The 15,688-nt window shown below is 40.5% G+C and overlaps 1 protein-coding gene across 3 annotated transcripts in view; it reads left to right on the top strand.

Annotated features, from left to right (window-relative positions):
- Positions 1-15,688, top strand: part of PIP4K2A (phosphatidylinositol-5-phosphate 4-kinase type 2 alpha) — a 203,966-nt gene that overhangs the window by 159,018 nt on the left and 29,260 nt on the right. For all 3 annotated transcript variants that reach the window (XM_054020678.1, XM_054020680.1, XM_054020679.1), the window contains exon 6: positions 3,904-3,942. In XM_054020678.1, the coding sequence (XP_053876653.1) occupies positions 3,904-3,942 (39 nt within the window). The remainder of the gene's footprint in view (positions 1-3,903; positions 3,943-15,688) is intronic.

Here is a 15,688-nt window from a genome sequence, read left to right as displayed (position 1 = left end):
TGGGGGAGCACACGTAAAAGACAAGGGCCATATCTGCAAAAGCTTTTGGCCCCGCATTCGACTTAGGGCCCTCCTGATGGAGTCTGCCCTCCACCTGGCCTCTGAGCCATCTCGGCATGATTTGCTGAGCACTTCGGCATCGGAGCAAAGTGCATGCCCGGCACCAAGTTCCATTCTGTGCCATTCCTTGTCGCCGGTACCGAAGAAGGAGGCCAGGAAGGAACCGAGAGGGTATAGGGCCAGCAATGCCTGAAATACCAACCCATGGGCACAGCACTCAAGGGGGCACCATAGCTGACCCTACAGATGCTGCTAAGGCAAAAATCTCCAACGACCGCACCCGTGAGTGCGCATACACCTAGAATGGAATGGACATGAACAACACATCTCGAAGAACAGCAGATATAAAAGGTGGGTAACTATTTTTTCAACACATTTGACTACATAAGTATGTCTGCAAGCTTATTCAAAGATTGTTACTTAGTTCTGTATATTACTGAGAGAAGTGTCATACTGCATAATGCATCGTCCCTTACACGCCCTCCTACTGCAGACAAATAGCTACCTAGAAAAGATGTCACTTGGATGTTTCGTCCAAGCTTGATTTCTCAGAACTGACTAACTGTTGTTCAAGAACTGGCTCATCAGTGTCTAGCATTATGGCCTCTGTGGGAGAGAGTAAAACATGAGAAGAGATTACAAGGGGGAGAATGGGAATACTTCTTAATTGTGCTATGGATGCGCTCTCTCTCTCTCAAATGGAGATGCACATTCATGCTGCCCTTTAGCCCATCTTAAGTTAATCAACTGACACATGCCATATCTTGATCAGCCAAGATACGGGAGTTTGTACTTAACCAAAAGCACACACGTATTGGGAGCCCTCCAAAGATATTTTAAAGAATGAGTCAGTAATCTATTGGTGGAATTAGATATGATTAATTTATAAAAGATTTAGAGGAGGGTTCAATTTAGATAAGCATCCAAAAGTCCAGATGCTTAACCAATGATCTTTGATCAGTTCAAAATAGATTTTATCATAAGATTTCCAATACTTCTTGACTTGACCATGTTTGAAATACTAAAGGAAATGCTCACCTAAGGATAGCTCAGTGGTTTGAGCATTGGCCTGCTAAACCCAGGGTTGTGAGTTCAATCCTTGAGGGGGCCACTTAGGGATCTGGGGCAAAATCAGTACTTGGTCCTGCTAATGATGGCAGGGGGCTGGACTCGATGACCTTTCAAGGTCCCTTCCAGTTCTAGGAGATAGGATATCTCCATTATTATTATTTATTTATTTATTATTAAAACTTGGAACTACAGAGGCATTTCAAGTTAGAGGCCATTACTCATTTTATTTGAGCTGGTTTGCTCATCTGTAACTATCACCTTCCTTGTCAAACCAGTAGTTGGAATGCCTCCCTCTCTCATGACTCACCAAGTTTGTCTAATTTTAGACAAAACGCTCTCAGTTATGGGTAAGGGTTAGGGTTGACATGCAGTCAACATGTGCCATAATCAGTTTTGTGCCAAAAATGGGGACTTTGGCTTGTTTGTGTGCTGCTTGGTTATTTAATATTATGTATACGTATTATGGGACTAGTGTTTCTTCTTTGATTTATTGCATTTTTAAGTGTTTGTAGTGTTACCTAGAGTGCTCCGATAGGAACCTCCTCCTACTGTATAAATGTGTCGTTTATTTGTATTGCAGTAGCATGTGGACACCCTAGTTTTATACAAATTCAACATACAAACACATAACAAAAAGAAATCCAAAGAAAAATTCAGTCACATTTCGCATTTCTATAAATAGCATGTGTTGCTAGTTATCTTTCCAGAACCTCTGTATTTCTATTAATTTGTCCAGCTGAAGGAGGAGAGGCCAAAAGTACCTTGGTGGTGATGGAAAAATTCTTGTTTCAGAGGTTAGGTTTATTCATCAGGATGAACTTTCACCAGACAGATTTATAATGACATTGGACATAGTAGTAGTAGAGAGAAAATAATCATTGTTTTCTAACTTTGTTTAATATTACAGTGCTTGCAAAGTCTATGGGAGCAGAGTCCACTGTAGTAGCTGAAAGTTTTCAAGACACACCAGTTTAGAATTTACACTTCTGTTTTTCTGCCTTGGGTTACAAGGAACATCTAAGATTACTATAGCTAAAAGAGCTTAGAGACAAGGGGTGGGATTTTCAAAAGTACTCAGCATTGGCCTAACTCTGTTCCTGTTGAAATTAGTGGTAAAACTCCCATTAACATCTGTTGGAGCAGTTAGGCCAACACTGAGTGCTTTTGAAAACTGACCCCAAACATTTGGTGTAAAAAATTTTTCAGTTTGATTACTTCATGCATTTGACCACATTCTGTATATAGTCAGTGTCCCCAGTTGTTTGTGAATGCCTTTTGCACAGCAAGAGGGAAAAGACAAATATTTTTTATAAGTAAGAAAGTGTGATTGTAAAATCACAAGAATTGTCAAGATTAAGAGGCAAGGGCAGTACCTAAAACTACATTTAATTGATATTGTTGCAGTGAGTTTGATTTCAAGTGTCCCTCTAACTTTAGCTTTTACAAATTTTCATTTTTTATTTGTTTTGGTTCTTAACTGACCTTTCTTTCTGACAGGTAGCCCCTGAAAATGGATGGGAGTGATATAACACAGAACACAAAATAAAATATGTGTAACTAACTAATTCAAAGGGCCTTTTTTCACTATTTTGGCAACTTATGATGTTGTGTAATGAAATCCCTGCTGAGTTGCCATATAATATAGCTAAAGGCCACTGTCCATACATCTGTTTTACGCATCCAGCTCCCCAGATATCTCTCCAGATAAAACATTGAAGTATTTGGATTTAAAATGTGTGTAGAGAAATGTAAGGCTATGAATTTTTAGGATCACTAGAGATAGTGTCCTCCTTTTCAGCATTTCTCTACACTGCATCCACAATGCAACAAAAATATAGCCAGTGAATGCTTTATAGATCTTGTGGGGCTGTTGTCTGCATGCTGTAGAAACACATTAATTATTTATTGTTATCCTTATCATTATTTTTTTCCCGCATTGCCTACTGTGTGGGGGGGTACATTCCAAACACTTCAGAAGGACAATCCTTGATCCAAGGAGCTCACAATCCAGGGAACATCCCTTTTTTGTCACTTGCTGCTTATTCAGAATGCACAAGCATGTTTGCTCACTAGTTTAAGCAAAGACAATTTTAAAACAGCATTCAAAACCCTTTCATCAAACATAGTTAAATCCCACTGGTAAAGTCTTGATAAAACCACTGCTGATCCTATATTCTTTTGCTTTTCTTTTTAGCTTTAGAGCCCCTCTAATTTTATATTTCATAGTACTGCTGTAGGGTGCTTTCATTGCTTTTGTTTGTACTTTCTAATATTTTAAATACTACACAGTAATTTATTTTGTAAAGCATCCTGCATGTCTTAGCGAAGTGTGTTAAAATAAAATAGTATCGTTATTATCATGTATTCTCCATCCCATAACGACACAGCAATATAGGCATACAAAACTTAGAAATCTATCAAAGAAAATGAGCCTCCCAGATGTTGTCTTACTAAGATGCAGTAGGATGAGATCTGAGGAGAGAAAACACAACAGGAAGAAGAGAGTGGCTGTAGAACGCTCAGTGATTTAAACATACTTCCTCCCCTTCATGTGTGTCATCCTCTATCCTCTTCAGAGTATTGCAGCAGGCCAAACTACCTGAGCTGTGTGTGGCAAAATAACCACTTTACCACATCTCTGCCTAACAGTCCTCAAGTTCAGGACATAGTTTTGCCAACCCATTCTGTGCCCAGTTCTGGTCCATTATCTTAAAAGTTTTAAATTTATTTCCTGTTACGTGCACATTTTTAGATCCAGTCTTTCTGTTTCAGGGCTCTACTGTGGCTAGAGAAGCCAGTGACAAAGAAAAGGTATGGTGAATTTGCATTTCTTGTCCAGTTACTTAGCTGCTAACCCGTTTTAGGACGAGTATGATTGGTGCTCTTGTGCACCTAACCTTTCTTTCACCTTCTGTTGTTCTACTGCTCTTTCCTCCTCTTTTCTCAACTCTGCTTCATCTACTGTTCTGTAGTGAGATTGTGACATCAGAGGTAAGTGAACTAATCCACCTCTTCTCCACCTATCCTCCCTTTTTCCACTCCTCTTCCCAGCTCCTCCTGTTCCTACCATGTGAAAAGCTTATTATTGTGACTGTGGTATCAGAAAGTTTTCTCTTGCTTCCTTCCCTCTTTTTTTCTTGCCACTTTTTATGCTGTAGCCTTATGGATAATCCATTTTATTTGATAGAAATGACATCCTTTCTAGTGTGAGTGTAACATTGAGACAAATTTTGAAATGTGGGCACCTCGGCATTACAAGTAAAGCCTGTATGTGTGTGTGCAAGCTGGATAGCTGCAATCCTGTGACAGACTTGTATGCATATGCAGTTATGGCTGTTACCCACAGGACAGGTTCCCACTCCTTTTTTGTGGGTACAAGTTAGGAATCAGTTACTGAAAACGTTTCTCTAAAAGTAAGATCTCCACTCTGTAGTCTCTCTCTCTGTCAATGTCTTCTCAATTCTTTTGGGCACTTCAGTCTTCTTGGTTTTAAAATAAACTTAATTCTTAAATCTTTTTTTAATTACAAAACAAAATTTTGATCCACATTTTATTAATGGTTTCACATCTGTAATCAAATGCCCTGATTGAATAATAGATATAGGAGCAATTGTTGCAGGTATATACAGGAAACTGAATATTCCACGATATATTATATATGACCTAGTAAATTGATTCCTAGCAATTTGAATTTCAAAATACTGGAAGAGATTAAGACTGCAGTCTGCTTATTTTCTTGTTTTCATATGTAAGCTCTGAACTTCCCCTTCTCCCAGTTGTAAGGAATTCCTGAATTATATCACTGTGTGGGATCACATAGCAGCGTGGGGTCAAAGACCCTGTTTTGCTTTGTCCCAGGACCCACTTTGGTATTTTGTTTAAATGGAGCATTAGTTACGCTGTCCTCTCTGGGCTTTGGAGTCCTCCTGTGTAAATCACACTGACGGCACTGATGAGTTGGAGACAGACGTGATCAACTGCTGTAGCGGTGAAAGCTACTAACAGCACGTTGTGACTCAAATAAAGGCTTTTGTTTTAGACCCATGAGAAACTCTCTGCTAAGTATTATTTTTCTCTCCCTTCCAAGAGGAAATGACTGGACAATTCAGATCCTCATGCATTTTCTTTCAGCATCATCCATCTAGCAGCTCCCAAATGTGAATTGGAATCATCATGACAGCCAATATCTGTATTTATCTCCCTTCTGCAGGAGATCCCTCAAGACCACAGTTTGAACTGTCTTTATTTTTCTGGTCTATTTTTATTTTTATAGCATAACCACTCGTGTTTTCAAACCTTAGTGATTTAACCCTCCACTGTTTTGGAATGGCAGCTAATGCACAGTGAAGACATCTGCTATCAGCACTGTGATAATTTAATATAAATGCAAACAACCACAACATCCCAGTATGTTAAAATAATATAAAATCAGACAATATCAAGGATATTCAGATTTCAATGGAGTCTAACTTTGAGTGTCCTCGTGTTGTAGAAAGTCTGTAGAATATTGGTATACATCACATGGGGGAACATATCCTGTTGGTACAAATACAGTTAGTATCTGTTAGGACTCTCAGAAACACTAAGTATTGACCTAACTTTGCTCCCACTGAAGTCAATGGTAATTGATATTAATGGAAGTAGAATTAGACCATTGCTGAGCAATTTCAAAAATCCCGCCAATAATCCTTATTTTAGCATAGGGTGTAATCCTGGCCCCTCGGAAGTCTGTCATAAAACTCTCATTGATTTCAGTAACACCAGGATTTCATCGTTAATTTCTAATAGTTTTTCCTTCTTTAATGGTAACCTGAAAAATACAAATAAAAATGCTGCCAAAAAACCTACAGTTTAACATTTAAATGGCTGAAATTGTATTTTTTGAAAAAGGAATCTGATTTGTCGATTTTTAGATCAAAGCAGGCCTAGTGTTGCAGCCAATTCAGTGGGTGTTGTGAGCAGAGAGATCCTGCAGCATCAGGGCCTGAGATCAAATATTCTGCAGCTACGATACCCTCAAAGGCAATGTGATGCACCGATAAAATGACAGGTTAGCACTCTGTGTAGATTTTAAAAAATAATTGACAGGGCTCAGGCAGTATCTAAGCTTCGGAGAAAGAACAGCATTTCTTGGATCCATTTAAAAAAAAGTTTGTTTTGCAAACGGTTCTGATCAATGGAAAAATTTCATTTTTATTTTGTTTTACGTTACTCTTTTTTCTATGAACACCAGAGTCTGCCTGAGCTGTGTCAATTTAAAAGGGCCAGGAGAGTATACTGCAATCTTCTATCGATCTTTACCATAGAGTCTTACAGGATCCAAATCACTGTGGTATCTAGATACAGTATCTTCTGCTTCATGCATTAATGTCCTGCAGTGTTTTAACCCAAAGTAATTTTATTCATATGTAAAGGTTACTATTTAAAGTGCAATCTTTTAAATCTCTGAATGTGTTTTACACAAAATATTTGTTTTCTATCTTTAAGTAGAGTAGTAGAATCTGGATTATATGTGGGTGAACCCCAGGTGTGTATGGAACCCAGAAGGATTGTGAGGTTGACCTATGTGGATCCTATTGCAGGGTCAAAGCCTGGGTGTAGTATAAAGATTATATTGGCATGAGTTCATGACGGCTGTATTACTTTGAGTGAAAAATGTAAACATTGCACAACATTACTTATTTTCTGTTTTGCCACAAAATAGAAGGTATGTTAGAAAAAATTTTCTAATGATGCTGAGCGGGGAAGGAAACAAATGTTTGGTGATGTCAGATGCTTCTTTCTAACTAAAAATGACACCTTTTAAAAACTAAATTTACATCCACATTTTCAAAGGTTGCATCTTCGGTAGGAGTAGTCTCAAACTACTCTTGAAACATGTAGAAGTGTCTGAAAAATTATAGTTTAAAAAGAAAAGTGAGCCATTTTTAGTTAGTTCTCGTGGAAGCCTCTGACATCACCAAAATATGTCTCCCTCTCCTGTTAAGTATCTTTAAAGAAATTGCTTAACTGATTCAACCAAAAAATAAAAGCATCTCACACCTTATCTGGTGTGGTAACTTATTTGCCAAGTTTTATCCTGATGCTAATTAAAATCACCTTCTGCAGTAGTAAAGCCCTGAAATTACATTCAGAATGAAAGACTCACAATTAATAATGTATTCTTAATCCATCCATAGATATTGTATCTGAGCAACAAGGAAGTATTAGAGAGAGGGAAGAGTCTTTTGTGGTGAAGACTTAGGGCTAAGAAGTCAGGTCTTGCTACAGATTTATTATGTGACCTTTAGGAAGTCACCTAAGCCAAAATTTTCAAATGATTTTTAAAGATAGGCTCCTAAATTCACATTGAGGCACTCAAATGAGGAGCCTGAGTTTGAGAGTTGCTGAGCACTAACAGCTCCCATTGAAATAATTTTGTGCAATTTCAATAGGAACTCTAGGTCAACATCATTCAGAACCGGGTGTGTTCAGCACTTCTGAAAATCAGGAGAGCTAGGTGCTTAATAGGGAGTCAAAATTTTAGACACTCTAGCTCAAAAATGTTGACCAAAATGGTGATGATGCTCAATATCTTTTTCTGTACATCTTTCTTCAGCAATTACAATACCTGTAAGTAAGAGGTAATCTGTTATGCCAAGAATTTTAATGCACCAGGAAAGTAATAAATCGGTAAGAAAGGCATATTCAATCTCGGTCTCTGATTTTCTACTGTAAAATAGTCCTCATGAGTCAAAAATTATTTTTTTCTGGAAGAGGGACCAACTGGAATGACTAATTATTGACAACTTTATTGCTTTCTGCACCATTCTCAATTTTTCTTTCATTTGACTTGTCACACCTGTTTAATCTCCTGATGTGTTAATGTTGTTATTTTAAATATTTTGTGATCCAATCCTATCCCTTAGATTTCACCTTGACACACAATTCTTGTGATTTATATTAGGAGAAATATTTTAACAATAACACCATCACTTTCATGGCAACAGGTATCATAACATACATTTACAGATGTCTTGAATTTTAAAAGAACAGTACATTTCAACAGTTGTCAGATTCTGACAGCTGCTGCTTACTTTTTTTATTCCTTAATTCTTTCTTTCTTTTAATAGAGGGCATTTCCTATTCATGCCTCGAACAGTTTTGCCCTCTCTAAGTGAGACAGGGATAATGTGGAACTCCCTGGTGGTCTCTCTCTTTCACAGCTGTGCTGCACTTCCAGTATGACATTAAATTAGTAATTATAGCTGAGTGTAGTACTTCTTACTTCTGACAGTCTGAGCGCACTGCCAGCAAGTGAGCTGCTCAGCAGGGAATTTGGAGAAGAAAAAGAAAACATAACTGGACTGTGTCCTTTTTCCTAAGGAGGTTGCAGTGATTATTTAAACATCCTATGTTCCATTCTTGCTAGACAACCTTCAAACAATATTAGAACTAGACGTTAATATGCATTTTTATGCTTAATCTTCTAAAATCACCATATCACTGCTTGAACTGATATATACTATTACTCATAAAACAGTAACTAGATCATGAAAGCATAAATGTACTAATTAAAATGACTATGGGTTTGCTTTAACCTAAGAACTTTTCCATTGATGCTGGTTTTGGGGGGGGGGGGGGGGGGGGGGAAGTTGCTGTTGGCAGTTGTAGATGTTTCTCAGCTATTATTACTATTGGCAGTTCTAACTCAGTACAAAAAAGATTTGGTGATTCTTGGGAATTGTACGTGGCACCCATGCACAAGCAATTCTGAGGTTGGACACTTTACCTATTACAATTTGAGGGTTACATGAGAATTAATGTCTAGGTATTACAGTTACCCGTATATACTCATTCAGTAGCCCGTTTGTTTATAAGCCAACCCCCCAAAATGGATAGGTAAAAATAGCAAAAACTGTATGATCCTTTCATAAGCCGACCCTATATTTTAGGGGTTGGAAAACTTTGGCTCCCGGCCCACCAGGGTAAGCCGCTGGCGGGTCGGGACGTTTTGTTTACTTGGAGCGTCTGCAGGCCTGGAGCCCCTCAGCTTCCTGTGGCTGCGGTTTGCCGTTCTGAGGGGCTCCAGGCCTGCAGACGCTCCAGATAAACAAAGCGACAATGTATTAGATATTCAATTCAATGATTCCATAGAGTTTAAAATCATAAAATTTTGGTGTAGACCCGTTAATAAGCCAACCCCCGCTCTTTGATGCGTCACTTTTTTACCAAAAATATTCGGCTTATGAACGAGTATATATGGTAAGTTATTACATCTAGAAATATCTTCCATGCCTGCTTTCCAGCATTTCTTTTGGACCCTTTAAATTACAACATATTATAATTAATGACTACTTTTATCTGGTTCCTGAGGCCACAGTTACAAATGAGATAGGAGGGACTGTAATATCAGATCTTTTTAGCACAATAGCTTAGCAGCAGAGTCTTATTCCGACTCTTCAATTAAAGGATATTTTTGTCTTTTGCGGTCAGTAGATGAATAGTTAAGGGGACTTCATCAAGTTCCAAAATTTGACCTACTTTTTTCATTATTTCAATTCAAAATCTTTATAATTCCATAATATTACTTATTTCATCTGAGGATTTCAGTGCTTTACAGACATTAATTAAGCCTCTCAACATACCTGAAGTATGTCTTAGACTCATTTTATAGATGGATACCAAATTGAGGCATGGTGAGGTTGTAATTTGCCCAGGGTGTCACAGTAAAGCAGTGGCAAAGTTACAATTAGAAATGAGTCCAGCCTCCCATTCCCCTACTCCAAAAACTAGATTACACTACCCTGTAAAATTTCTTTACAAAGCAAATTATTTAAAAAGTTTTTTGCTTAGACAGGTTTTTTTAAAAGCCTTATGCTGGGAGCCCAGCACTCATTTTGTGTGTGGGTGTGTGTGTGTGTGTGTGTGTGTGGGTGTGTGTGTACCTGTGCACAAAATAGCAAGAAAAATCAAGTTCAATATCAAGAGTTTATTTTCTTAAGTAAAAAAATGACTAAAAAAAATTTGAATTATATCTTTTTTATAAAATTTACAAAAGGAAAAGAAAAACTAGAAATTGCTATTATGACAATTACATACCCATGCCACTGGAATTCAGTCATTTGTTTAAAAAAATAAAAAATAGTAAAAGGAGAATATATAGAGCAAAGATTTGAAGCAAGTCTGGATATGCAGAATCTCCAAAACTATGCCTTCATTTTCATACAACAGAAGAGGTAGTGCTTATTTTTAAAACTCCAGAATGTTGTGAAGATGAAAATTCAAGGTAATTAAATGGTTACTCATAGCTTCAGAAATTCTAAAGTAATTAGAATGTAGTATATGATTTACTAAATCTAATACCTGTAAAATGTTCTAATGACTCATTATTTGAATTAAAAATTAATAATCTTAAAGCCTGATCCAGCTAAGACTTATGGACCTACTTGACTTTATGCATTGTGAAACTTCAGTGGGACTAATCACAGCAAAGTTAAACAAGTGCATAAGTCTTTACAGGACCACAGCCTTAATTCTTGTTACTGTTGCAACTCAAAGCACAAATTAGAATATAGCATTTTTTTTTCTAATATAGGGTGTAATTTTGTACTGGACCTCTAAGAGTCACAGCACAGAAGGCGCGATCAGGGGAAGACAGAACTAAAGTGACTTTAGGATGCCTTTTGTGGCCTTATTCTGGGATCTTCTGGTGACCAGTGTAGCCCCCAGCATAATTTAGGCAGCCCTTGGGGCTTGCCTACATTATGGTAATCCAAAGTAAACTGCATATGGCTGGAAATGCTGCCCAAAAACTTGGTAGTGCTATGTCTTGGAGCCCCATCTTTCCCACCATTGGCCCCATCTGTGAGAGCCTGCTTTGCAGTGTTTGTGCCAGGGGAATTCTCCCCGACCAGATCCAGGGATTTTCTAGTCCTTTTACGCTGCCACAGCTGCTTTCAGGGGCCAGGCTGTGGAGGAAGAATCTTTCCCATTAATTTTAGCAGCATTTTTTCAGGAAAAAATTGTCCCTATCCAGCAATTTGATGTTGTTTTTTCCCCAGGGATGTAAAATTACTGAAGTCCATATTGATTTAAAATTTAAATTTAATATAAAATGGAATGAAACAGGTACCAGTATTCTTTGAGTGCCAGTCCTTATCTGTATTCCACTGTGGGTTATGTATGTTCTCCATGCACATAGAGTCAGAGCATTCTTGCAAGAAGTGTCCATTGGTCCGTGCATATGCCCTTGCCCTCCTTCTGTTTCCAACCGAGGGCATAAATGGCGGAGGAAACCCACCAACTTTCCAGTTACTTTTTATTGCTGCATAGCTTGGATCGGAACCTCCAGTGTCTGTAGCTCTCCTTTGATTTCCTTGAATCTGAAATATTTCAAAGATTGCCATTAATGAATTTTGTATATAGTTCTTCATAGTAAATAATTCTTCTTTGAGGAGCGTCTTTGTAGGTGCTCCACTTCAGGTGAATGTGTCCCTGCACCTTCGATCGGAGAGTTTCAGCAGCAGTGCTCGTCTGGGTCGTGCCTGCACTATCTCTGTCTCGCGCTGTTGTCAGCGCCTGTCTAGCACATGTGACCTGACCCCTCTTGATTCCTTTTCAACTGTCCTTGGCCTGAGACAGAGCTCCAAGCAGTGCAAAAACGGTTTCGAAGTGCTTAGAATAGCTTCTTAGAATAGTTTTAGTAGATTAGTTACGGTTACTTACCCTTTCTTTCCCCATTTATTTTCTGTTAGAAAAAAAATATTTTCATACCTCTGTTTTTGCCTGTTAGGATAGTTACCATTCATCCATACGGCTGAACCGCCATAGTTCCAGTATGCCTGCTTCACCGGGCTTCCAGTGTTGCCATTCCTGCTGGGAGGTGATGCTGATGTTGGACTGACACGCTCAGTGTGTCTGCTGCTTAGGTGAGACACACATACCTCAGAAGTGCTCTCACTACAGCAACCTAAAGGCTTGAGCTAGAAAGGACAGAGACTTGTGTCTCAAACCTATTCTCATGGAAAAGTCTCTGCACCTGGCATCTGATCCTGATCAGCAGACCCCCTCTGGACAAAGATCTCCAGAGGAATGATCTTTTCCACACAAGAATGCTCATTCCTCCAAAAAGGCTCCAAGGAATCAATTTCTCCCTTGAAAGACCCAACAAAAAAGTAATAGTCTTCAGGTCATTCCCTACCCTTGGTACCAACCACACTGCGTCTGAGTACATACGAGGTACTGGGATCCTCTGGTCCATGACAACCACTGACCTCAAGCAGTCAGACTCAGAGTGAAGAGGCAAACAAATAACCTCCTCCTCCACTATGGCACCAATGGAGCCAGATGCAGCACCAAGACACTTCCCACAGCCAATGGCGCCACCATCTATTTCAGTAGCACAAAGCGCTCAGAGGTCAGCACCAACACCCACACCTGCAGCAGTGTCATTGCACCAACCACTTCAGTGCTGAAACCAGCAGCACCACACCATTTCTTACAATGTAAGGATCTACTTGTCTCTTCGACACTGCAATCTCCACTATTCGGCACTGATGTCTCTCCAGTGCACATGGTACCATGCCAACCCACTTCACCACTGGCTCCTCCATTTTCTAATGAGGAGTTTGCCATTCCCATTCTAGTTTCCCATTCAAACTACTACACATTAGGCTCCACTGTGCAGACTAAATCTTTACACAGGATGGACACCCATTCCTGGTATGTTCACCCTTGTCTACCACCACTTATGCCCTTTCCCACGCCGTGGCCCTACTGGGACCCCCTGGGCAGCATACAGGGGACAATACCTTCGGCCCTTTCATTCCTACAGGGAGAGGATCAGGTCTCCCCCACCATGCTCAGTAGCGGCACCATCAGAACTCCCTGAGGAAAACAAGGAAGCCTTGGAACAGGAGACGATGCCCCCAGCCAACATTTCCTCTTCCTCCCCGGACGAGAACATAATGCCTCCACTGCCCAGAGCTGATGATGATTTCAAACACTTCCAGGAGCTGTTCAAGGGAATCATATTCTCTAGAGATCCCTCTAGAAGGTATCCCAGATTCACAACATAAACTACTAGATATTCTACACCTCATCTGCTTCAAAAATAGCACTTCCTATAAATGACGTGCTGATGGAACCAGTCAGACGTACGGCAGACCCCGGCAACTATGCTGCCCACCTGTAAAAGTGGATAAAAAATACTGCATCCCCTCGAAGGGGATGGACTTTTTATTTTCTCACCCAGCAACAAACTTTCTAGTTGTTGATGCAGTCAATCAGCATAGTAAACAACATCCTTTCAGATCCAAGCCACATGACAAAGAATGGAAGTGACTAGATCTTTTTGACCACAAGCCTACTCATCAGCAACTCTGCAATTCTGGATTTCCAATTACTCTGCGTTGATGGCTAAATATGACCACTCAGATTATTCTAAATTCATTGACTTTATTGATTAGGTCCCAGAAGACAAAAGGGAACAATTCAAAACCATCATATCTGAGGGTCATCATCTCACCATAACAGCTTTACAGGCATCCTTAAAGCAGCAGACATGGCAGCTTGCTCCACCGCCACTGTTCTAGTCATGCGCTGAGCGTCATAGTTCCCCCTCTCTGGCTTCCCCAGGGAGGGGCAATCTACAGGGGAGGACCTCCCCTTTGATGGCCAAAAGCTGTTCACCCCAAAGATGGATGAGACCCTCCACACCTGGAAAGATTCTTGGGCAACCTTTCATACTTTGGGTATATATACACTTGCAATGAAAAAAGAACAGGATAGATACTATTCTTCCCAGTGCACAATATCTCCCCCCTACACACAACAACTGAGGCATTATGATACATAATGGCAGAGGTAGAGATCTCCAAGGCATCAACCACCTCCACTTCAGTTGTCTGTGTCCCAACAACCCTCCACAAACAACAATTTTGAGGGTTTGATCGAAGGCCCAAACAACCTCCCCTCCATCTCAGAGAACCTCACTTACTGCACAGGGGGAGTAACTTCTCTTTTTAGCAGAGTTTGTCTAGCTATATTCCCTGCCCTGGGGAATTCCTCCACCCCTTATCCCCCCACATACCCTGTTATGGGTACTGGACTATGCCCAGAACTCCAGGTTTCAAAAATGGTGTGTCCTGCCCCCATTCCTTCTCAGTCAATGACACCTATCAGCACTGCTTGTACTATTCGTGGGAGGTACATGTCACAGCTAGGTGTAATATCTGCCACTCTTTCCTTAGCCAAATCAATGAGGTGCAGGAACTGTGGCTTAGAAAGCACTTCATGGAGAAGGCCATGAAGTCATAGTCTCGCCCAGGGACCTCCCGCACTACATCAGCCTGAAGTGATACAGCATGCACCTCCCACCATAAAGTTCGACTCTGGTGTAAGGGAGTCCAGACCCACAGACCCCCTCATCAGGGTCTCGTTGGGAAGGCAGAGAACACTTGCACAAGCATAAAAGCAGGTCTCCCTTTAAGTCTGCTTTGAAGATGACTTATACAGCTCTGCCTTAATTAAGAAAATCCGCTCATTCAACCTATAGGATTTAGGATATACTAAGTCCCAGGGTCATGACTCTTAAGCCTATAAAACCAGGGCTCTATCTGCCAGTTCCACTGGTACTGTCCAAATCAAAAAGTTGGGAATCTGTCAGTTCTAGCACAATCAGAATTTCAACCACTGGTGGTACTGTCATTGTCTCATGCACCAGCCACACATCATCTCTCCTCCAGTTCCTTCAGCATGAACGGGAGTTCAGATACATATGCTACACCGGAAGACGTCCTGCCTCTTCCTGAGCCTCAGTTTCCCCAATCATCAGGACTTTCTCTCACTACAGAGATTTTGCCTCCCCACAGGATGTTACCTGTGACAGAAGCCTGGCCCCTCTTACATCTACCACTGTACCTTTCCTCCATCAGAACCATCATACCACCATTGGATTCGGACCCTTTTTTCTCTTTCTTATGAGAATCCAAACCACCATGATCTCCTCCTCCAAGAAATGTTAGTCCACACAGGAGATCCAGAGCCTCTTGGTACCAACCTCCACCTCAGTATTTATCTCGGGACCAGTGGTACAGCATGTTTTGCGGACCTCCACAGCCCGCTTCTGACCCTGCTTACTGACCATACTGGGGAACGTGGTATCCCTATGCCAGATATACAGAGCCCATGCATTTTGCCATGGAGTCATTCCACCATTTCCCTCTGAGAGAGCGGTCAGAGTTTTCTCCTGACCTCAAGGAGGAGGAGGACTGCAAACTGGTTTCGCCAGTTACCGACAAGATTGTCTTAATCTCCTGATGACCCAGTCACCCTGACAACCATAAACAATTTCAAGATGTATTGCTCAGGGTGCCAGAGGAACTCCAGATTTCCCTAGAGGAGATCCAGGACCCTCATTCCTGCAATCCACTGGGTCCAGTCAAATAGCACTTTCAGTTAATGAAGTTAGTCTAGAATCTGCTAGAGTGGGCTGGCATACACCAGCCACATGTGCACCTGCCCCCAAGAGGGCAGATAAATGCTACTACATTTCAGCCAAGGGAATGGAATTTCA

This window comes from Malaclemys terrapin, chromosome 2 (assembly GCF_027887155.1).
Source record: "Malaclemys terrapin pileata isolate rMalTer1 chromosome 2, rMalTer1.hap1, whole genome shotgun sequence".
NCBI classification, from domain to species: Eukaryota; Metazoa; Chordata; order Testudines; family Emydidae; genus Malaclemys; species Malaclemys terrapin.
Note: the sequence above shows the minus strand (reverse complement) of the source record. Positions and strands in the feature narration are given on the sequence as shown.